Source organism: Theropithecus gelada, chromosome 6, assembly GCF_003255815.1.
Source record: "Theropithecus gelada isolate Dixy chromosome 6, Tgel_1.0, whole genome shotgun sequence".
Classification (NCBI taxonomy): Eukaryota; Metazoa; Chordata; class Mammalia; order Primates; family Cercopithecidae; genus Theropithecus; species Theropithecus gelada.
The window spans coordinates 169,171,431-169,196,361 of NC_037673.1; the positions used below are offsets into that span (position 1 = coordinate 169,171,431).

General features: G+C 44.4%; 1 protein-coding gene across 2 annotated transcripts in view; it reads left to right on the forward strand.

Annotated features, from left to right (window-relative positions):
* The window catches only part of ATP6V0E1 (ATPase H+ transporting V0 subunit e1), a 47,762-nt gene that overhangs the window by 2,418 nt on the left and 20,413 nt on the right, over nt 1–24,931 (forward strand). For both annotated transcript variants that reach the window (XM_025387183.1, XM_025387184.1), the window contains exon 2: nt 8,347–8,394. In XM_025387183.1, coding sequence (XP_025242968.1) covers nt 8,347–8,394 — 48 coding nt within the window. The remainder of the gene's footprint in view (nt 1–8,346; nt 8,395–24,931) is intronic.

Here is a 24,931-nt window from a genome sequence, read left to right on the forward strand (position 1 = left end):
AAGCAAGGCTGGGCAGGGTGGCTCACACTTATCATATGCAGCACTTTGGGAAGCCAGACAAGAGGATTGCTTGAGGCCCGCCTGGGCAACATAGCAAGACCCTATCTCTCAAAAAATTTTTTTTAGATTAGTTGGACATGGTGGTGCACACCTGTGGTCCTAGCTATTGGGGAGGCCGAGTGAGGAGGAGTGTTTGAGACCAGGAGTTCCAGGATGCAGTATGATCACACTACTGTACTCCAGCCTGGGCAACAGTGAGACCCTGTCTCTTCAAAAACGAAACAAGACCAGTGGCAGAGTCTGGGGAAGAGGCTGCAGGCACCATGTCCACCTTCATAGATGGCAGGAAGAAGCCCCTGAAACAGCCCAAGAAGCATTTTGAGACAGAGTCTCACTCTATTGCCAGGCTGGAGTGCAGTGGCATGATATCGGCTCACTGCAACCTCCGCCTCCCGGGTTCAAGCAATTCTCCTGCCTCAGCCTCCCAAGTAGCTGGGTTTACAGGCGCGCACCACCATGCCCAACTAATTTTTGTATTTTTAGTAGAGACGGGGTTTCACCATGTTGGCCAGGATGGTCTGGATCTCTTGACCTCCCAAAGTGCTGGGATTACAGGCGTGAGCCACCACTCCCGGCTGGAAGATACGTTTTTTAAACAAAAAGAGGAGCAGAAGAAACTGGAGGAGCCGAAAGTGAAGGCCATGGGGAAGGGGCCCCTGGTCATAGGTGGAATTAAGAAATCTGGGAAAAAATAAACTGTTCCATGTGCCTGAGGCGATCGATGGTGACCCTTGATTCTATTTGTATTTAAACATCTGGATTCCCAGCTATAACTCTTTTTTTTTTTTTTTTTTTTTTTTTTGAGGCGAACACTCACTCTGTTGTCCAGGCTGGAGTGCAGTGGCACAATCTTGGCTCACGGCAACCTCTGCCTGCCGGATTCAAGCAATTCTCCTGCCTCAGCCTCCTGAGTAGCTGGGATTACAGGTGCCCACCACCATGCCTGGCTAATTTTTGTGTTTTTGGTAGAGAAGGGGTTTCACCATGTTGGCCAGGCTGGTCTCAAACTCCTGACCTCAGGTGATCCACCCGCCTCAGCCTCCCAAAATGCTGGGACTACAGGTGTGAGCTGCCACACCCGGCCCCCTGCGATAACATCTTTGCCACCTATACTTAGAATAAAGTGTTATCTTGGAGCCTGTTGTACATTGTACATGTAAGAGTAAACTTTTGAAAACAAAACACACAGACACATTGTACAGCTGTATAATTTTTTTTTTTTAAGAGACCGAGAGTCTCACTTTGTCACCCAGGCTGGAGTGCAGTGGCTCCATCATAGCTCACTGCAGCCTTAAACTCCAAGGCTCAAGGGATCCGTCCACCTCAGCCTCCCCACTAGCTAGTACTACAGGCATGCACCACTACACTCAGCTAATTTGTTGTTGTTGTTTTGAGACAGGGTCTCTCTTTTTTGCCCAGGCTGGTCTCCAACTCTTGGCCTCAAGCAGTCCTCCCACCTTGGCCTCCCAAAGTGCTAGGGTTACAGGCATAAGCCACCTCACCTGATCTATTTTCTTTCTTTATATCCTATCCTTTAAGTTTTTTTCCATTTATATGTTTTTTAACTTTTTAAACTTTTTTGTTAAAAACTAAAACACAAAACACAAAATTATTCTAGGCCTACACAGGCTCAGGATCATCAAGATGTCACTAGGTGATAAGAATGTTTCAGCTCCATTATCATCTTATGGGACCACCTGTCTTTATGCAGCATTCATTGACTGAAAGGTCATGAATTGACTGAAAGCTCAATTGCCAAGTGCCTGTATTATCTGGGTCCAGTTCACAGCCTCTGCTGCAGTCCTTGCTTTTCCTGCTCTTGGCTGGATTGAGCAGGTCTTGAAACAGTGTCCCCACCCCCCAAGAAGAGTTGCTGTAATACATTTTGAGAAACACTGCACCTAGGCAGATAATGCCTGTGACCTTGAACAATTTAGTTAACTTTTCCATGTTCCCATTTCCTCATTTTAAAATGGAAATATGCTTTTCTGTAGGGATTTTTTTAAAAAGGAAATATTAGTGCACAGTTTAGTTAACTTTTCCATGTTCCCATTTCCTCATTTTAAAATGGAAATATGCTTTTCTGTGGGGATTTTTTTAAAAAGGAAATATTAATGCTGAATTAGTACTAGTTCCCCTTTACCTCTTGAAAATACTGCAAATCAAATTTTTCAGGATAGATGAAGGAGCTGAAGTGCTTCACACTATGGTGAGTTGTTTTTGGGGTTTTTTTTGAGACAGTCTTGCTCTGTTGCCCAGTCTGGAGTGCGGTAGTGAGATCTCGGCTCACTGAAACCTCCGCCTCCCAGGTTCGAGCGCTTCTCATGCCTCAGCCTCCTGAGTAGCTGGGACTAAAGGCGCATGTCACCACGCTTGACTAATTTTTGTATTTTTAGTAGAGACGGGGTTTCACCATGTTGGCCAGGCTGTTCCCGGACTTTTGGCCTCAAGTAATCCACTCGCCCCGGCCTCCCGACGTGCTGGGATAACAGGCTCAAGCCACTGCATCTAGCTTGTGGTGAATTTTTAATACAGGGGAGCATTTCTGATTTAACTGATCAAAAATATCTTCAAAAAAATAAAAATGGGCCTGACATGGTGGCTCACACCGGCACTTTGGGAGGCCAAGGTGGGAGGATCACTTGAAGCCAGGAAATAGAGACCAAGCCTGGGTGATAAAGCAAGACTTAGTGTCTACAAAAACAAATTTTTAAAAAAATTATCTAGGCATGGTGGTGTAAACCTGTGGTCCCAGCTACTCAGGAGGCTGGGTGGGTGGATTATTTGAGCCCAGGAGGTTGAGGCTGCAGTGAGTATGATCATGCCAGTGCATTCTAGCCTAGGCAACAAAGTGAGACCCCATCCCTTAAAAAAAAATTCCCTTCTGCCCTTTCTTTTACCTGCCTCATCAGGTCCTATAACCTCCTAATTACCCAGCTTTCAGCATTCTGGTGTGTAGGGGTCTCTTGGGGAAGATAATTTAACGTCAAATACGCCTCTGTTTTTCTCCCTTCTTTCCTCCTCACAGGATTCCTTCATTTATCTCCTTACTGAAGATTTTTTTTTTTTTTTTTTTTTGAGACAGAGTCTTGCTCTGTGGCCCAGGCTGGAGTGCAGTGGCCAGATCTCAGCTCACTGCAAGCTCCACCTCCTGGGTCTACGCCATTCTCCTGCCTCAGCCTCCCGAGTAGCTGGGACTACAGGCGCCCGCCACCTCGCCCGGCTAGTTTTTTGTATTTTTTTGGTAGAGATGGGGTTTCACCGTGTTAGCCAGGCTGGTCTCGATCTCCTGACCTCGTGATCCGCCCGTCTCGGCCTCCCAAAGTGCTGGGATTACAGGCTTGAGCCACCGCGCCCGGCCTTTTTTTTTTTTTTTTTTTTAATTTGAGACTAAGTCTTGCTCTGTCGCCCAGGCTGGAGTGCAATGGCACGATCTTGGCTGACTCCAACCTCTGCCTCCCAGGTTCAAGCGCTTCTCCTGCCTCAGCCTCCCGAGTAGCTGGGATTACAGGTATGCACCACCATGCTCAGCTCATTTTTATATTTTTTAATAGAGATGGGGTTTTGCCATATTGGCCAGGCTGGTCTCGAACTTCTGACCTCAGGCGATCCACCCACCTTGGCCTCCCAAAGTGCGGGGATGACAGGAGTTGGCCATCATGCCCGGCCGAAGATTTTCTGAAATTTGTTTTTTAAAACAGGGTCTTACTCTGTTGCCCAGGCTGGAGTGCAGTGGCACAGTCAATCATAGCCCACTGCAGCCTCAACCTGGGCTCACACAATCCTTCTGCCTCAGCCTCCAGCATAGCTGGGACAACAGGCATGCACCACCATGCCTAACCAATTTAAAAAAACGTGGTAGATACTGGGTCTCATTTTATTGCCTAGGCTGGTCTTGAACTCCTGACTTCAAGCAGTCCTCCCACCTTAGCCACCCAAAGTGCTAGGATTACAGATGTGAGCACTGTGCTCAGCCAGGAAAAACTTAATGAATCTTTTCTTTTATTAAAAAAAAAAAAAATAGCCTACGATCACTTGGAAAAAACTCTTCAGAATTTATGGATGACCTAAATAAAGCCCCTTGCTCTTTATTTTTGCAACTGAAAAGGGCCAGCTAAAATCAGGTCCGTACCCGGAATCAGCTTTCCTGCCCATTCTAGTTTTTCATGATTTCCGTCTTTTCTCTACAGAAATCCGTAGATTCTCTAAAGCTTCCGTTTTCTCACAATGGCTTCCTAACCAGTAGATGTGGGGGAGGAGAAAAGGAAAGAGCGCAGAGATGAGTTTGCCAGGAGTTCACTCAACTCCACTTTTCTGTTTTTGTTGTTTGTTTTAATTATTTTTATTTTATTTTTATTTTTTGATTATTTTATTTAAAAATAATAGAGATGGGCTGGCCAGGCATAGTGGCTCATTCCTGTAATCCCAGCACTTTGGAAGGCTGAGGCAGGTGGATCACTTGGTCAGGAATTCAAGACCAGCCTGGCCAATGTAGTGAAATCTCGTCTCTACTAAAAATACAAAAATTAGCCGGGTGTGGTGGTTCACACCTGTAGGCCCAGCTACTCCAGAGGCTGAGGCAGGAGAATTGCTTGAGCCCAGGAGGCAGGGGTTGAGATTGCGTCACTGCACTCCAGCCTGGGCGACAGAGCGAGACTCCGTCTCAAAAATTAAAAAAAAAAAAGTTTAAAAAAATGGAGATGGGATCTCGCTCTGTTGGCCATGTTGGTCTTAAACACCTGGCCTCAGCCTCCCAAAGTGCTAAGGTTACAGGCTTGAGCCACCATGCCTGTTTTTTGTTTTTTGTTTTTGTTTTTGTTTTTTTTTAAAGGGTCTCCCTGTGTTGCCCAGGCCTTGAGTGCAGTAGCATGATCATATCTCACTGCAGCCTTGATATCTTGGGCTCTAGTGATCCTCCCGCCTCAGCCTCCTGAGTAGTTGGGACTACAGGCATGCCACTGTGTCCAGCTAACTCCCCTTTTTTCATGAACACTTTAAAACATGTAGAAAAGTAGGAAGAATAGTACAATAAGTGCCATATATTACCTCCTAGACTCAGTCATTGTTTGACGTATTCAGATTTGCTTTATCTATGAGTGTGTGTATATATAATTTTGCTGAACCATTTGAAAGTAAATTGCAGTTATCGTGGCATTTCACTACTCAGCATGCAGCTCCTAAGACCAAGCACATTAGGAGCTGATATGTTAATGAGGGAGCTTTTATATGAAACTGTTAATATTAAGCAGGTAATACAAAGGAGCCTCAGCTCTTTCAGTTCTATGACATGGGCTTTTGGAGAAGAGAGAAGACAGGGAAGAGATCCCACAGTGGAGCACGGACTGGGGGAAGATGAGTAAAGGCTTGGAATTGAGAATCCTAGATATAATGTGTCTTGGGGGACAGTGAAGATGCCTACCTTCAGGAATGAAGGACTGATGTTTGAACGTAGGGGGAGGTGAGAGGGGTGGGTGGAGGGAGTCAGTTACAAATGAAGCGGGTGACTTGATTGTTTAGGTCTTTAAACATTTTTATTGTGCAACTGTCAAAATCTCTTTAGCACAATCCCCCATACATATTTATTTCTATTTTATAAGTGTGATATATAACTTATATATTTCAAGGAATCTGACCAACTCTTACGACCTGCACTGCTGCCAGCCTGATCCACTTGGATTATTATAATTCCTCTCAACTGGTTTCTCTGCTTTCTTTTTGCCCCGCTTCCTCCAGCCTCTTTCATCCCAGCAGAGAGATCCCATTAGAATTGGAATCAGATTTAGTCAGTCCTCTCCTCAAATCCCTCCAAATAACTTCCCTTTTCTTTCTTTATTATTTATTTATTTTTGAGACGGAGTTTCGCTCTGTCGCCCAGGCTGGAGTGCAGTGGCGCCATCTCGGCTCACTGCAAGCTCTGCCTTGCGGGTTCACGCCATTCTCCTGCTTCAGCCTCCTGAGTAGCTGGGACTACAGGCGTCCGCCACCACGCCCGGCTAATTTTTTTGTATTTTTAGTTGAGACGGGGTTTCTTTTTTTTTTTTTTTTTGAGACGGAGTCTGGCTCTGTCATCCAGGCTGGAGTGCAGTGGCCAGATCTCAGCTCACTGCAAGCTCCGCCTCCGGGTTTAGGCCATTCTCCTGCCTCAGCCTCCCGAGTAGCTGGGACTACAGGCGCCCGCCACCTCGCCTGGCTAGTTTTTTGTATTTTTTAGTAGAGACGGGGTTTCACCATGTTAGCCAGGATGGTCTCGATCTCCTGACCTCGTGATTCACCCGTCTCGGCCTCCCAAAGTGCTGGGATTACAGGCTTGAGCCACCGCGCCCGGCCGAGACGGGGTTTCACCGTGTTAACCAGGATGGTCTTGATCTCCAGACCTCGTGATCCGCCCACCTCGGCCTCCCAAAGTGCTCGAATTACAGGCGTGAGCCACTGCACCCGGCCATAACTTTGCTTTTCACTCTGAGTCAAAGCCTTTTAAGAGTGAAAGTCCTTTCAGAGGCCACATGGCACCTCTTTGACCTCACCTTTCCCCAGGCTCCTTGCTCTGCTTTAGCCACACAGACCCCCTTCTTCTTTGAACTCCAGGTACCCTCTCATGAACTCCATGCCCAGCCATGAGGCAGTGGTTTTTATCTGTTCTGTTTATTTTTCTCTCCCCAGAGCCTAACACATATACTGGACACTCAGCGAGTGAAAATCTGTCGAACGAGTAAATGAACGTGCCAATATGTTAACCAAAGAAAATACACACACAGTGGCTCATGCCTGTAATCCCGGCACTTTGGGAAGCATAGGTGGGTGGATTACTTGAGGCCAGGAGTTTGAGACCAGCCTGGACAACATGGCAAAACCCCACTACTAAAAATACAAAAATTAGCTGGGTGTGGTGGTGCATGCCCATAATCTCAGCTACTTGGGCTGAGGCAGGAGAATCGCTTGAATCTGGGAGGTGGAGTTTGCATTGAGCTAAGATTGTGCCACTGCACTCCAGCCTGGACGACAGAGTGAGACTCTGTTTCAAAAAAAAGACACACAGAACTTCTAAAGGATAACTTAAAAATAAATAAAAATAAGAGTTCTGGGCCAGGTGTGATGGCTCACACCAGTAATCCCCACACTTTGGGAGGCTGAGGCAGGAGGATCACTTGAGGCCAGGAGTTCAAGTACAACCTGGTCAACATATTGAGAACCCCCCGATCTCTACAAAAAAATTAAAAATATTAGTGAGGCCTGGTTGTGCACACCAGTAGTCCTAGCTACTCGGGAAGCTGAGGTGGGAGGATCAGTTGAGCCCAGGAGTTGGAGGTTACAGGGAGCTATGATCATGCCACAGCACTCTAGCCTGGGCGACAGAGACCCTGTCTGTAAAAAAACAGGAGTTACAATATTTGGTTCCTAAGTTCTAGGAAATGGTCTTGCTGTACTTAGGGTGTGGACATGCCTCTTGGAAACCAAATGATGGATGATGGAGAGGTGCCATCAAAAGGTCTTAAGTGGAAAATCCTGGTCTTAAGTGGAAAATCCTGTTTATAGCATGAAGGAGAAGGAGGAAAGTTTGAATCTGCCAGCAATTAAGCCAGGAGAACCAGGTGAATTTTGTTGCTGACAGTGGGAATAGGAAGGAAGAAATACACATGGGGAGAGATGCTTTAAAGTATAAATCCACAGTATTTGGTGACTGTGGAGGTGCAGAGGAGGCATGAGCAAAAGATGATGGATTTGAGGGTGGGTCGGATGGGTGAAAATGGCAGAGCTTCTTCTGAGGAGTAGGAGATTTAGAAGGGGAACTTTTAGAAAGAGAGATGGGAAGAGAATAGCATGAACTGAGGTTTAGAAATGTTGAAATTCTGCTGATGAGAGATCAAAGTGTAACTTTTTCAGACATGAATGGAGATGGGGCGAGCTCATTGCTAGAGAGTCATATTTTTAGAAGTACAGTGTTAATTTCATTACAGGGAATACTACCAAATAGGGTAATTACTTAGGTGTTAAAACTAATTGTCACTGCGGCGTTTCCTGTTCAGTTTCAGATAAATTTTGATTGGACAGCTACATGATGGCATTAACACATCTGTCTTTAAATACAAATGTTTAGTTACATAAACTTTTCCCAGGTGCACCCTGGGCACACTGCAGTTTGCTGGATATTTGAGCAGATACAGATCCATTTTCTTGGTGTGCAATCCATGCCAGTTTGATAATCTGGAAAGGGGACTTAAACCATTCTGTGATGTTTGCATAGTTTGCTAGTTATTTAATGACATTTGCTTTTCTTTTTTCCCCTAGAGTTATTATTACCATGTTGGTGACCTGTTCGGTTTGCTGCTATCTCTTGTAAGTAATTTTTTCTTAAAATAATAAGTAACTATTCTTGGTATTTGTAATGTGTGTGATTTACACATTTGTTTTATTGGAGCTCATCCCTCATGTAATATCTAGAAATAGTGTCCTAAAATTGAAAATATCACACTTTTCATATGCTCAGTATATTTATGTAGAGTTGTACAAATAACTCTGTTCTTCTGGGAATACAGTTGCAGTTTAATTGGCACAAATATAAAGCTTATAAATAGCTGGAAATTATGATTATACTACTTTATATTTTACTATGGTGAAGTATTTATTTATTTATTTATCTTTTGAGACAAGGTCCCGCTCTGTCATCCAGGCTGGAGTGCAGTGGCGTGATCTCAGCTCACTGCAACCTCAGCCTCCTGGGTTCAGAGTCTCATGCCTCAGCTACCTGAATGGCTGGGGTTACAGGCATGCGCCACCATGCCTGGCTAATTTTTGTATTTTTGGTGGAGACAGGGTTTTGCCATGTTGGCCAGGCTGGTTTCAAACTCCTGACCTCAAGTGATCTGCCCGCCTTAGCCTCCCAAAGTGCTGGGATTACAGGCGTGAGACACCGTGCCCGGTGTACTATTGTGAAGTATTTAGATCTACTTATTTCACTGAAATATCTCACTAATGGAGCTAATAAAGCCATTCTTTACTGTGACTTTTGTTTATCTGATGGACAGAAATTGAGGTAGAATTATAACCAAGTAGACTAAGGATAATTTTTTAACAATTCGTTGTAAGTTGTGTGGGGAAAAGAAAGATCAGACTGTTACTGTGTCTATATAGAAAGAAGTAGACATAAGAGACTCCATTTTGTTCTGTATTTGAGATGCTGTTAATCTGTGACCCTACCCCCAACCTTGTCCTTGCAAGAGACATGTGCTGTGATGACTCAAGGTGTAAAGGATTTTGGGCTGTGCAGGGTGTGCTTTGTTAAACAAGTGCCTGAAGGCAGCTTGCTGGTTAAAAGTCATCACCATTCTCTTAATCTCAAGTACCCAGGTACACGTACACTGCCAAAGGTCGTACACTGCCAAAGGTCGCAGGGACCTCTGCCTAGGAAAGCTAGGTATTGTCCAAGGTTTCTCCCCATGTGATAGTCTGAAATATGGCCTCGTGGGATGGGAAAGACCTGATCGTCCCCCAGCCTGATACCCGTGAAGGGTCTGTGCTGAGGAGGACCAGTACAAGAGGAAAGAAGGCCCCTTGGCGGTTGTTGGCAGTTGAGATAGAGAAAAGCATCTGTCTCCTGCCCGTCCCTGGGCAATGGAACATCTCGGTGTAAAACCCAATTGTATGTTCTGTTTACTGAGAAAGGAGAAAACCGCCTTAGGGCGAAAGGTGGGACTTGCTAGCTCAATGCTGCTCTTTATGCACTATAAAGGTTTATGAAAATGTTTGCATATGCGTATCAAGGAACAGCACTTTTCCTTAAACTTATTCATGTCACAGAGATCTTTATTCATATGTCTTACTGCTGACCTTCTCCCTACGATGATCCTATTACCCTGCCACTTCCCTTTTTCTGAGATGGTAAAGATAATTATCAATAAATACTAAGGGAACTCAGAGACCGGTGCTAGTGTGGGTCCTCTGTATGCTGAGCGCCGGTTCCCTGGGCCCACTTTTTCTTTCTCTATACTTTGTCTCTGTGTCTCATTTCTTTTCTCACGTCTCTCGTTCCACCTAACGAGAAATGCCCACAGGTGTGGAGGGGCAGGCCACCCCTTCATCTGTATCAAAATATATGTATTGATCACATACCATAAAAATAGTCTTAGGGATTTCTTTCAATTTAGGTTTTTGAGACAGGATCTTGCTCTGTTACCCAGGCTGGAGTGGCTCAATCATAGCTCACTGCAGCCTCAAACTCTGAGGCTCAAGCGATCCTCCTGCCTCTGCCTCCCAAGTAGTTGGGACTATAGTCATGCGCCACCATACTCAGCTAACTTTTTTGTTTTTGTAGAGATGGGGTCATATTGTGTTCCCCAGGCTGGTCTTGAACTCCTGGCCTCAGCAATCCTTCCATCTTAGCCTCCCAAAGTGCTGGAACTACAGGCATGAGTCACTACACCCAGCCAGGATTTCTTTCTAGAGTTTAGAACTAGTGGTTCTCTTTTTTTGAAGAGAGCTTTCTGGCTTCCTGAGACTTCAGTGACATGGAAAGTGTTGGTGTTCCCCGAAGCGTTGTTTAGTGCCCATGTGAGGTAGGAAGCAACAGTTCTGACCCATCCTATAGATGAAAGACCGTGACTCTTTTTTTTTCCAGAAATATTTTAATAAAAATTGGCCATTTCCAAGAAACACCCACTGCATGCCCATCAATAAAAGAGAACCATAACAAAATAGAAAATTTACCATATAGCTGTGATTTAAAGAGAAAATGTGGACACCAGCACATCAGCAAAGTCCAGTATTAAAGTCACATTCCTGCCAGGCGCGGTGGCTCGCGCCTGTAATCCTAGCACTTTGGGAGGCCGAGGCGGGTGGATCACCAGGTCAGGATATAGAGACCAGCCTGGCCAACATGGTGAAACCCCTTCTCTGCTGAAAATACAAAAAAGATTTATCTGGGTGTGGCGGCGCACACCTGTAGTCCCAGCTGCTTGGGGGGCTGAGGCAGGAGAGTCGCTTGAACTCTGAAGGCAGAGATTGCAGTGAGCCAGGATCGTACCACTGCACTCCAGCCTGGGCGACAGACTCTGTCTCCAAAAAAAAAAAAACAAAAAACCATACATACGTACATAAAGTCACATTCCTTCTTTTTTTTTTTTTTTTTGAGACAGAGTCTTGATCTGTCACCCAGGCTGGAGTGCAGTGGAGCAATCTCAGCTCACTACAACCTCTGCCTCCCAGGTTCCAGTGATTCTTCTGCCTCAGCCTCTTGAGTAGCTGAGATTACAGGCGCCCGTCACCACGCCCGGCTAATTTTTTTTGTATTTTTTGTAGAGACGGGGTTTCACCATGTTGGCCAGGCTGCTCTCGAACTGACCTCAGGTGATTCTCCCGCCTCAGCCTCCCAAAGTGCTGGGATTACAGGCATGAGCCACCACGCCCGGCCCACATTCCTTCTTATGGGCTATGATTAGGAATCTGATTAGATATCAGAGTAAAAATAAAAATACAAATGCTGAACTATTTAGGTCAAAGAACCTCTATAGAAGCATCTTCTATAGAAGGTGGAATGTCTTCAAAGGCATTCCAATTTGTGACTCAATTTTAGAATAAGGCAAACAGAAGACATACAAGGTGATGAAAGAGGGATTCTACAATTTTCACATACTCTGAACCTAATAAAACAAATCTAGATTCTTAAAAAATTATTTTTCTTTAAACAATTGCCAAGACTGAAATCAAAGATAAATAGAAGGCCACAACAGTTTTGCTCTGGTTGTTATCTGGGTTTGGGGAATTTTTTTGTTTTCCTTTTTTTTACAAATACATATTAAACATGAAAAAACTCTATTTCAAATAAACTAACAGTTCAAGAAAAGCCTATCAGTTGCATTCTAGACATTTAAAACCTATATCACAATTTAAATTTCAATGGTAAAAACAGTAGGTTTTAGAATTGTTTTGTGATCCTCTATCAAAAGAAAAATTCTATTCTTTTAATTCAGTTTTTAAACATACCAGTGAGAATCAAAATTGTCACCTTTTCCAATGACAAGTTCTCCACACCAGAAGGTAGTCATGACTCTCAAAGAAGAAACAATTTGGGTTTTTCCTGCCTTCAAAATGTTATCAAATCCTGTATTTCTCATATACTCTTGAAACACGTAGAAAATAAGAAATATTCCAATGAGTGAAATATACCAAATGTCAGTAATACACAAGACACATTCCTTTGGGGAAATGGCTGTTAAAAAAAAAATCCAGTCTGTATATGCAAAGTAAACAAGGAAATTCAGTCTTTTTTTTTCTTCTTCTTCTTTAAAAATCTGTTACTCCTAAAATGTAATTCCACAAAATTGGAAGTGAAAAACTAAAGGTCAGGGACCAGATGCAGTGGCTCATGCCTGTAATCCCAGCACTTTGGGAGGTTGAGGTGGGCGGATCACCTGAGATCAGGAGTTCGAGACCAGCCTGGCCAACATGGTGAAACCCCGTCTCTACTGAAAATAGAAAAAAATTAGCTAGGCGTGGTGGCACGCGCCTATAATCCCAGCTATTCCGAAGGCTGAGGCAGGAGAATCGCTTGAACCCGGGAGGTGGAGGTTGCAATGAGCTGAGATCGCACCATTGCACTCCAGCCTCGGGGACGAGAATGAGAGGGTGGCTCACGCCTGTAATCCCAGCACTTTGGGAGGCCGAGGTGGGTGGATCACGAGGTCAGGAGATCGAGACCATCCTGGCTAACACGGTGAAACCCCATCTTTACTAAAAATACAAACATTAGCCGGGCGTGGTAGCGGGCGCCTGTAGTCCCAGCTACTCGGGGAGGCTGAGGCAGGAGAATGGCAGGAGGCGGAGCTTGCAGTGAACCGAGACCGTGCCTTGCACTCCAGCCTGGGCGACAGACTAAGACTCCGCCTCAAAAAAAAAAAAAAAAAAAAAGTACATGAGGGCAAATGTCTCATCAAGAACTTATTTTAGTACGGTGATTGACCATCAGCCTATCCTACTGAATCACCTATGGAAATCAGAATAAGGAAGCTCCATGTCAATCTAGGTGCCAAGGATTGGTCTGTCATTGAAAAGGCCTTTGTTTTCATTGCTTTGAAGATCTCTGCAATGTGAGCAGTAAGGTCAGTGGTGGTACCTTATCAAAAGGAAAATGGGGACTGGGCATGATGGCTCACGTCTGTAATTACCCAGCCTTTTGGGAGGCCGAGGCGAGCAGATCACGAGGTCAGGAGTTCAAGACTCCTGGCCACTGTGGTGAAACCCTATCTCTACTAAAAGTACAACATTAGCCCCGTGTGGTCGTGGGCACCTGTAATCCCAGCTACTAAGGAGGCTAAGGCAGGAGTATCACTTGAACCTGGGAGGCAGAGGTTGCAGTGAGCCGAGATTGTGCCACTGCACTCCAGCCTGGGCAACAAGTCTCCATCTAGGGAGAAAAAAAAGAGGGGGGTAGTGGGGAGAATGATTGCACAGAGGAATGACTTGAGTTTTTTTTTTTTTTTTGAGACACATTCTCGCTCTGTTGCCCAGGCTGGAGTGCAGTGACGTGATCTCGGCTCACTGCAAGCTCTGCCTTCCGGGTTCACGTCATTCTCCTGCCTCAGCCTCCTGAGTAGGTGGCGCCTGCCACCACTCCCAGCTAATTTTTTGTGTTTTTCAGTAGAGATGGGGTTTCACCATGTTAGCCAGGATGGCCTCAATCTCCTGACCTCATGATCCACCCGCCTCGGCCTCCCAAAGTGCTGGGATTACAGGCGTGAGCCACCGCGTCCGGCCAGAATGACTTGAGATTTAAACCAAAAAAGGACCAAAATATTTGTGACTTCCTGGTTCTCCGTGGTCTTTGAAATATGGTTAATTTTCATGATATTCTCTTTAAAACAAAAGAAAACCCTTTCCCGTCAGTCTCATGTCTTGTATTTCCACTTTTTTTTTTTCTTTCTGGACACAACATCTTGCTCTGTTACCCAGGCTGGAGTGCAGTGGCACTACCATAGTTCACTGCAGCCTCAAACTCCTGAGTAGCTGGGACTACAGGCACACACCACCACACCTAGCTACTTTTTAAAATTTTTAGTAGAGACGAGGTCCTGCTGTATTGCCCAGGCTAGTCTTGAACTCCTGAGCTCAAGCAGTCCTCTCACCTCAGCCTTCCAAAGTGCTAGGATTACAGACGTGAGCCAGCACGCCCAGTCATATTTCCACTTTCAAGTATAAAATGAATAATTGGGTTTGAGCCCTTGCCTCTTGCTGTGTAGACATTAGTCCATTTTTTCCTTTGTTCCCAAATTCTGGTGACTCCTCTACTGACAGTGGATCAGCAATGTTAGTGGTGTATTAATAAAGGTCGTACACAGTGTTCCAACAGTAAATGCTTCTGGAGGCCATTTTATTGGGAAATCAGCTGGATAGTATTGACTTTATGAAATCATTTTTCTTTTGTTTCTTTGAAATCTAAACATCCTTTTTAGCATGATAGCTGAGTGAAAAATGTGGACGGAATTCAAACCCCAAATATTTTACATACCTTATTCCACAAAGGAGTGAGATTCTGTTAAAAAAACAAAATTGAAATTCAAAGGAAACTTCACTGTTTGGCACTGGTACGTTTTCTTGAAAATGCCCCTTTTCAAGTAAGGCACACCCAAAGAGACTTCACTTTCCTAAACAAAGTCATGTTTTGAAATGCATTCATGGACTTTTAAATTGCCTTCTGTTTGTTGCAGTTTTTTCTGTTGCCAGTTTGTTCTAGTTTAAAGTTTGATTCCGTGAGGTTCAACTTGTTTGAGCTCTGTATAAATTAGGTTCTCTGCCGGTAGAACCCAGTTTCTGTTAATAGTTCAGCAGAGGAAAATCTGAATGTTACATCTGGTACCCTCTTTAAGGCACAAGATCACTTTTGTCTCTTAAACATACAATCTTGTTAAGTTACTATACTCTATTTCTGGTCTTAGGTTAATTTTTAATGTTGAATTATGTTGTTTTCTCAGAGTCACCAAGCTCACATGAAATTAGAAATGTCATGTTGTATTGCGAAGACACAGTTGTTTCTTGGAAAACATGCTATGTCTTAGCACTTGACTAACTGTAAATCTTACTGGCATCATGATATAGGAAAATAAGTACTAAGAATCAGGAGACCTAGTTTCTTTTAGGCAAAAGGATACTTGGCACAATTATGTTGTAGGATGGTTTTGTGAGTTTTAAGTAAGATGCTGTATGTGAAAACTTACAGTAAAGCACAACAAAAATTAAAGTAATATTATCAGTGAATTTTTTTTTTGTTTTTTGTTTTGTTTTTTTTTGAGACAGAGTCTTACTCTGTCGACCAGGCTGGAGGGCAGTGGCGAGATCTCAGCTCACTGCAGCCTCCACGTCCCAGATTCAAGTGATTCTCCTACCTCAGCCTCCTGAGTAGGTGGGACTACAGGTGTGCGCCACCATGCATGGCTGTCTTTCATATTGTTAGTAAAGATGGGGTTTCACCATGTTGGCCAGGCTGGTCTCAAACTCCTGACCTCAAGTGATCCACCCACCTTGGCCTCCCAAAGTGCTGGGATTACAGGCGTAAGCCACCAACCCCAGCCAAACAGTGATTTTTAAAATAAGTTATTTTAATTCAAAGGACTGTGTTACTTGTAAGCACAGTTTGCTTACAGGGCTGGTATAGTGAATATTTTACTTAGCCTTATTAGAATTCATGCAGTCAACGTATATTTATTTAGCATTAGTAGGCATTGGATCTGGACACTACTAAAAATACAAAATTAGCTGGGTGTGGTGGTGCAGTGTAGCAGTGAATCAACAAAGCAGACAACCTCCCTGTCCTCTTTAATGAAGAGAAGCAGATAAAACAAATCAAGAGCCAAAGAGGCCCAATTACTCCCCTCATTGTCCTTCATTCACTTCCCAAACAGGTTCCCCCATCCACTCATTTCCACAAATACTTACTCAGTTATGACCTCAGAAGATTCCCCCTTACCCATTCATTAGCCGCCTGTTGCTGTCCATCACACAGGGACCTGCATAGCCCACAGAACCTCCGCCTTACATGTCTAGGTATTTGCAAATCCAGAGCTGAGCCTCACCTCCCTCACTGGCCTTTCTGGGTCCTGGCTCTAGAGCTAGTTTGAGCACAGGGTATAATCACCTCTCAGGGGCCTGGGTGCACTGCTTTGGTTTCCAACCAAGTAGCCACACATGGTGGCTCACACCTGTAATCAGAGCACTTTGGCTTATCGGTTTCAGGGCTGCTCTTTACTTTAACATCTATTTCCTTTTTAAACTTTCTGGTGTTGAGCTTTTTTTTTTTTTTTTTTTTTTTTTTTGAGACGGAGTTTCAGTCTTGTTGCCCAGGCTGGAGTGCAATGGCTCGATTTCGGCTCACTGCAACCTCCGCCTCCCGGTTTCAAGCGATTCTCTTGCCTCAGCCTCCCGAGTAACTGGGATTACAGGCATGTGCCACCACACCTGGCTTATTTTGTGTTTTTACTAGAGACAGGGTTTCTCCATGTTGGTCAGACTAGTCTCGAACTCCTGACCTCAGGTGATCCGCCTGCCTCGGCCTCCCAAAGGTGTTGAGCTTTTTAAACATACTATTTTCTCTCTACAAAAGTGGAAAGATTAGGATAATGACCCTTCATTTGCTTACCACCCACCTTCAGAAATGATCAGCTCATGGCCAGTCTTGTTTTATCCCCACACTTTTCCTCTCCACCCCAGATTATTCTGAAACAAATCCCAGACATATCAGTTCGTCTGTAAACATTTCAATATGTGTCTCTAAATTTTAAAAGTACAACCACAATACCATTATGCACAAAAAACTTAATTTCTTTATATCATCAAATATCCTATCATATTTAAATTTCTGTAATGGTCTCATTATTTTACAGCTTGCTGGAATCAAGGTCCACATAAAGACCACACATAGCGATTGGTGGATGTCTCTCAAATATCTCTTTATAGGCTTCTTCTCCATATCTTTCTCTTTTTTCTTGGAAATTTTAATAGAAAAACTAGGTTGTTTGCCCTTTAATGTTGCAGTCTGGTCTTTGTTAATTGCCTCGTCATGGTGGTAACACATGCTTCTGTATTTTCTGTGAATTGGTAGCCATAGCTAAAGGCTGATCAGATTTAGCTTCAGTTTTTTGACCAGTCTCCTTCATAAGTGGTATTGAGTACTTCCAAGAGGGGTACATAATGTCTGATTTTTTTTTTTTTTTTTTTGTATTATTGGCCATCATTTATGATATTCTGTTTCTGTAACTTCTTGTTCACTAATTAGCTAGACTATATCCAAAACAGAAGCCAAGTCTGGTGGCTCAAGTCTGTAATCTCAGCACTTTGGAAGGCTGAGGCAGGAGAATTGCTTGAGGCCAGGAGTATGAGACCAGCCTGGGCAACATGGTGAAACCCTGTGTCTGAGGAGGAATCAACCATAGGGGAGTTGGAGGCAGGGCTTTCTGCAAATGCAAAGGCACTGAGGGGTGAAGAGCTTGGGATAGCCGGGGACAGGGGTATCACACCTGTAGTCCCAGCTACTTGGGAGGCTAAAGCAGAAGGATTGCTTGGGCTCAGGAGTTTGAGACCAGCCTGGGCAGCACAGCAAGGCCCTGTCCCTTTTTTCTTTTTTTGAAAGCAGCTTGGAATGTTCTGGCAGGGTAGTGTTGGGCTTAATAGTGAGGTGGGGAGTGGTAGGTTCAGAGTTTATGTAAGACCCCGGCCAGGTGGGATTTTATGGGCTGTGCAGGTCCTTGTGTGATTGACAGCAGTAGGGGGCTGAAGGACGAGTGAGGGGGGGAATCTTCCAAGGTCATAACTGAATAGGTATTTGTGGGAACAAGTGGGTGGGGGAAACTGGGAAGTGAATGAAGTGGTTATGAGGGGAGTGATTGGGCCTCTCTGGCTCTTGATTTTTTTTTACTGTCTGCCTCTCCTCATTAAAGAGGACAGGGAGGTTGTCTGAGTCGTTAATTCATTGCTACACATCTAGTGCCCAGATCCAGTGCCTGCTGATGCTAAATAAGGAGTTTAGGTTTCATGTTAAGTGAATAGGAGATATTTTAAGATTTTTAATGAAGGAATGATTTGAATGGGATGATCACTCTGGCTGCTCTGTGGAGAACAGACTGTTTGGCGGGTAGAATGGAAGCAGGAACACCTGTCAGGAAGTGACTGCATGCATGCCAGTGAGAGATCACCATGGTTTGGTCTGAGGTGAAGGGGGGCACACAGATTTGAGAGCAAATTTGGGGGGTAGAATTTATTGGTTGTACTGATGGATTAGATGTAGGAAGAATCAGAGATGGCTCCCAGTTCTAGGTTGGGCCATTTACTAAGATGATCCTGACTTGGGACAGGATGAATTTGAAGAGAGATTCAACTGGTACATGCTAATTTGGACTGAGATGGCTGTAAGATGCCCAAAAGTTGTCAAACAGGAACTTAGCTATAAGCAGAGATATTTGAGGCCATGAGAACACACAGAATTACCTAAGGCAGTGGTTCTTTGCTGGGGTTGCTGTTGGCATCCAGGGATAGAGGCCAGGGATGCTGCTGAACATCCTGTACTGCACAGGACAGCCTCACTTTCCCCCATTGAAGAATTGTGCAGCCCAAAATTTCAATAGTGCTGAGGTTGAGAAGCCCAGACCTAAGGGAAGGGGTGGAAGAGAAAAGTAAAGAAAAGATCTGACCAAACCTGGGCAATGCCAACATTTTGATGTTGTGTAGATAAGGAAGAGTCAGAAAAGGGCAAGCTTGAGCCTCCTTTGGTGAATAAGAGTGGTGACTGGGAAAGCATGAAGAGATCAGGGTGGTAATCAGCAAGTTTGCACTTCATTTGCCTAAGGATGTGCGGTTGCACTTCTTTAGAGTCAGCTTTTCACAAGGATGGGTGAAAATTGTTAGGAGGCAGCACAAGGGAAGCAGAAGATGTTACTAACCCCAGTCACCAAAGCCTGAGATATCTGGTGTGTAAAAATAAGCAGCCTTCTCTGCTTGAGAGCCTGGTGAGAAGGGATGGGAAGTTGGGTTTCAGTTAAGCTAGAGGGAAAGTGCTGGAAGAGAAGGAGATACATAAACAAGTAGCAGATCATTGAGCAAGATTTACAAAGAACACAGTGGAAGGATTTGGAAGAAAGGGGAAGATTTGGAAGAAAAGGAAGTGATGCACCGTTGTTGCATCAAATGGTGAGATGAGCACAGAGCAGTCTGGGGATGGGATCATAATAGATGGTCAGGAGGCTTCAAATGCTGGTAAAAATTGAGGTAAGGAAAGATATGAGACCTATTGAACTTGGTTTGTATATTCCATTATTAGGCGAGAACTGGAACCTGAAGGCTTTCCACAATAGCCTGGCAGGGGAGAGGATTTTGGCAGTTAGGCATGACTGCTTCTTAAGGCTGTAGGCACTGAAATGGTACAGGTCATGCCTTGTTTTTATTTTTCTGTTTTGTTTTGCTTTTTTTCCCCCCAGTATAGACATCCAGTTGTTGCTGCACCAGCTTTTGAAAATCCTTTCTCCGTGAAACTGCTTTGGCATTTTCATCCAAAATTAGTGACACTGTCTCATGAGTCTGGCTCTGGATTATCTCTTCTGTTCATTGATCTCTGTCTGGCCTTATGATAATATACTGTCTTGAGTATTGCAGATTTATGTTAAAATTAGAAAGTGTGAGTCCTCCATCTTTGTGCTTCACAATTGTTTTGGTTATTCTAAAATAGCCACATATATTTTAAAATCAACTAGTCAGTTTCTACCAAAAAACAAACAAACAAAAACCTGTTGGGATTTTAATTGGGCTTGTGTTGAATATATCAATTTGAAGAGAACTGACATCTTAATGATGTTGAGTTTTCTAATCTCACTGGTGTCTCCATGTCCAGCCTCATGGGATCTCTCCATTTATTTAGGTTTTCTTTTGTTTCTCTCAAAAATGTTTTGTGGTTTTTGGTGCAGAGATCTCACATGTCTCTTGAGTTTTTGGGGTTTTCGTTTTCAACAGAGCAGGATGGTCTCGATCTCCTGGGCTCAAATGATCTGCCTGCCTTGGCCTCCCAAAGTGTTAGCGTTACAGGCGTGAGCCACGGTTCCTAGTATGTCTCTTGTTATTTTAATATATCAAATATTTTAATGTATTTCCCCCCGTCCCCCCCCAGACGGAATCTTGCTCTGTCGCCTAGGATGGAGTGCGGTGGTGCCATCTCGGCTCACTGCAAGCGCTACCTCCCGGGTTCACGCCATTCTCTTGCCTCAGCCTCCCCAGTAGCTGGGACTGCAGGCGCCCGCCACCACGCCCGGCTAATTTTTTTTTTTTTTTTTTGAGACGGAGTCTCGCCCTGTCGCCTAGGCTGGAGTGCAGCGGCTTGATCCCGGCTCACTGCAAGCTCCGCCTCCCGGGTTCTCGCCATTCTCCTGCCTCAGCATCCGGAGTAGCTGGGACTACAGGCGCCCGCCACCACGCCCGACTAAGTTTTTGTGTTTTTAGTAGAGACGGGGTTTCACCGTGTTAGCCAGGATGGTCTTGATCTCCTGACCTCGTGATCCGCCCGCCTCGGCCTCCCAAAGATCCGCCGCGCCCGGCCATTTTAATGTAATTTTTGATGCTCTTTTAATGAAGTAGTTAGTAATTTGTCAATTTTATTAATCTTTTCAAATAATCAAATTTTTATCTTGGTTACTTTCCTATATTTTTTTGTCCTTCTATTTCATTGACATCTGCACGTTATTATTTCCTTCCTTCTTACTTTGGATTTAATTTTGTCTTTTCTAGTGTAAACATTTAATACAGTAAAATTCCCTCTAAGCAGTGCTCAGCGATATCCCACAAATTTTGATAAGGTATATTTTCATTTTACTCCGTTTGAAGTATTTTCTAATTTCTCTTGTAATTTCTTGGACCAATTGGTTATTCAGAATTGTGGTGTTTAATTTCTAAATATCTGGTGCTGTTCTAGATGTCTTCTTATTGTTAATTGATTTCTCATTTAATTCCATGTGGTCAGAAGACATACTTTCTAAGATTTCAATCTTTTGAGATTGGGACTTCTTTTATGCATATGGACTATCTTGACAACCATTTGTGTTAAGTTGAAAAGAATCTATATTCTGAAGTTGTTGGTTGTAGTAGTCTGTATCAGGTCAAGATGGGTCAAATTTTCTATATCCTTTTTTTTTTTTTTGTCTACTACTTTTAATTATGAAAAGAGGGATACTAAAAATTACCAGCTATGATTGTGAATTTTCTTGTTTCTCCCTTTCTTTCCTCTTGAGTTCTGATTGATTTATCCTTAATTCAAGATACAACCCTTTAGGATCCTAGTTGTTGGAGGAGGTGAAGATTTTATTAAACTCTACTCTGGGCCGGGCGCGATGGCTCATGCCTGTAATCCCAGCACTTTGGAAGGGCTGGGGCGGGTGGATCACGAGGTCAGGAGATAGAGACCATCCTGGCTAACACGGTGAAACCCCGTCTCTACTAAAAATACAAAAAAAATTAGCTCGGTGTGGTGGCGGGCGCCTGTAGTCCCAGCTACTCAGGAGGCTGAGGCAGGAGAATGGTGTGAACCCGGGAGGCGGAGCTTGCAGTGAGCAGAGATGGCGCCACTGCACTCTAGCCTGGGCGACAGAGCAAGACTCCGTCTAAAGAAAAAAGAACTCAACTGAGGGCTGGATGGGTGGCTCATGCCTATAATCCTAGCACTTTGGGAGGCCAACGCAGGCAGATCACTTGAGGCCAGGAGTTGGAGGCCAGCCTGGGCAACGTGGTGAAACCCTGTCTCTAATAAAAATAGAAAAATCAGCCAGGCATGGTGGCATGCACCTGTAATCCCAGCTGCTGGGGAGGCTGAGGCATGAGAATCACTTGAACCAGGAAAGCGGAGGTTATGGTGAGCCAGGATCGCACCACTGCACTCCAGCCTGGGCGACAGAGTGATCCTGTCTCAAAAAATACAAATTAAAGAAAGAAAGAAAAAAAAAAAACTTGTCTGAAGCCACGTCCAGTGGTGGCACCTCATGCCTGCAATCTCAGCTACTCAGAAGACTGAGATGGGAGGATTGCTAGAGGCCAGGAGTTCAAGACTACCCTGGGCAACATAGCAGGATTCTCATCTCAAAGAACAAAACAAAAATTCATCTGAATAGGTCACATTCACTCAGGATAGCCACTTTCCTTTTTTTTTTTTTTTTTTTTTAATTTTTTATTTATTTTTTATTTTGAGACAAGAGTCTTGCTTTGTCACCCAGGCTGGACTGCATTGCGCAACTGGGCTCCCTGCAACCTTCGCCTCCCGGGTTCAAGCAATACTCCTGCCTCAGCCTCTTGAGTAGCTGGGATTATAGGCATCAGCCTCCTGAGTAGCTGGGATTACAGGCACGTGCCACCACGCCTGGCTAATTTTTGTATTTTTAGTAGAGATGGAATTTCATCATGTTGGTCAGGCTGGTCTCAAACTCCTGACCTGGTGATCCACCTACCTTGCCCTCCCAAAGTGCTGGGATTACAGGCGTGAGCCACTGCTACCAGCCTGGATAGCCGCTTTGTTAAAGCCAGCTGTATCAGATAATATAATCTAACCATGGAGTGACTGTCCTGTCAGATTCTCTGAGTTTTATACAGGGTGTATACTGAGGGGTGGAACCTCGGGAGAATTGAAATCTGTCTGCCACAGAGTGGGTGGTCGCGGGAGAGGAGGTGGAGATGAGAATGACTCAGTGCTACAAGAGAAACTCCTTTGTGAAGTAAATAGGTTGTAGTTCATTCTGTAGCTTGAATACATTTTTAGCTGTCTTACAGAGAAGGAGAAGGAATAACCAGTGTTTATTGAACATCTATTTGTCAGCCACTGCATAGGGCACTTTACTTATATTATCTCTTTAAATCGTAATACCTTGAGGCAAGGATTATTATCACCATTTTACAACAGGAGACACTGGGCTTGGGGTTGTAAGGACATTTGCCTGGATTCAGTTCACCAATATTTAGTGTTGCTGGAATTAAAATCCAACTCTGTCTAATACTGAATCCCATGTTTTCTAGGAGCATCTAATAGTGTTGCTCCTCTGGAAAGTATTTGTATCATTCAGTTGGGATGAGAGGTCGTTTTAGTGGCGCTAGGGCAAATCACTTTCCTGCATTTCTGCTGTCTCTCAAGGAGCTCACCGACAGAGGTCACTGCTGTCATGGCCCTGGCTGGAGGGACAGTGGATCAGAAGAGAGGTCCTGGCCAGGCTTCCCCATTCCAGCAGGGAAGCTGAGACTGCTCAATCTGTGTGTCACCGGGAAGTAACCCGTGCCTTTGTTCCCTGTTCTTATATCTGAATGTGGAACAGAAGAACAAAGCAGGGCTTGAGAGAGCTGAGTGTAGTGGTGAGGGCATGGTTTATGCTGGGAGAGTTCTAGTAACCAAGAGCAGAGCTCCTAAGAAGTAGCCAGGGAGGGTTTATAATATGAAGGCACCCATGCATATCTCTATGAAAACATACTCTACTACTCTCCTTGGTGTATTTCTCACAGCTCGTGGGTCCCTTTGGGTTGGCCCCTCAGCCAGCTCCTTTTCACATCCTCAGAGGCTGACATGGAACATGGCACTGCTAAATGATTGTGGAATAAATGAAAGAATCCCTAGGCTGCCTGATTTATCTTTTTTTTTTTAAGACAGGGTCTTGCTCTGTTGCCCAGGCTAGAGTGCAGTGGCATGATCATAGCTCACTGCAGCCTTGACCTCCAGGGCTCAAGTGATTCTCCCACCTCAGCTTCCTGCGTAGCTGGGACTATAGGCATGTGCCATCAAGCCTGGTTAATTGAAAAAACAAATTTTTTTTGTAGAGACGGGGGTCTCACCATGTTGGTCAGGCTGCTCTTGAACTTATAGGCTCAAGCAATCCACCTGCCTCAGCCTCCCAAAGTGTTGGAATTACAGACATGAGCCAGCACACCTGGCCTGTTTCACCCTTAATAGCCTATAGAAACAGCCTAGTATAATGAGACTGAGTAGTCCTGGATTCCCCCCTTCCAGCTTCCAGCTTCCAGCTTCCCCCTTCACTAATTCGCTGTGGAGTATTAGTAAGCTCACTAGGACTTCATTTCCTCATGTTTAAAATGCAGAACTTAGACTTGACCTCAGATCCATTCCAGCTCTGCAGTTCTCTGAAGACACTGTTGCACCCTAGCTGCCTCAGTTGTTTGAATAATCTCAGATTGGTTATTAGCCTGGCCCTCAGGTTATGAAGACATGCGGTACAGTTTGGGCAAACATGAAAGGTACATTTAGTTCCTTTTCTTGTACACATGAAGTAATAGATTCATTGGAATATGATCTCTTCCTCCACCCACTTCCATCAGTTCAGAGGGGATTTTTTTTTCCCTTCCAGTTCTCTGCATGTTTATCAGCTTTAAAGGGAAATTTTAAGTCAGGAGGTAGTCAGAGGGGCAGGCACAAAGTTCAGTGGGTTAGGGGGGTAAATTCCTCTCTGAAATTTCAAATGAACCGGACTAGACTGTTTCCCAGGTAATTTTTTTTTTTTTCCCTGTTTGAATCTTGCTCTGTCACCCACTTTGGAGTGCAGTGGCATGATCTTGGCTTACTGCAACCTCTGCCTCCCAGGTTCAAGTGATTCTCCTGCCTCAGCCTTAAGTGAGGTGTGTGTGTGTGTGTGTGTGGGTGTGTGTATATGTGTGTGTGTACTTTGATAACCATATACAGAAGAGTGAAATTGGACCTTTCCTGTCACCATATACAAAAGTCAACTCAGGATGGATTAAAGATTTAAACAAGGCCCAGGCACGGTGGTTCACACCTTTAATCCCAGCGCTTTGGGAGGCTGAGGCTGGCAGATCACCTGAGGTCGGGAGTTCGAGACCAGCCTGACCAATGTGGAGAAACCCTGTCTCT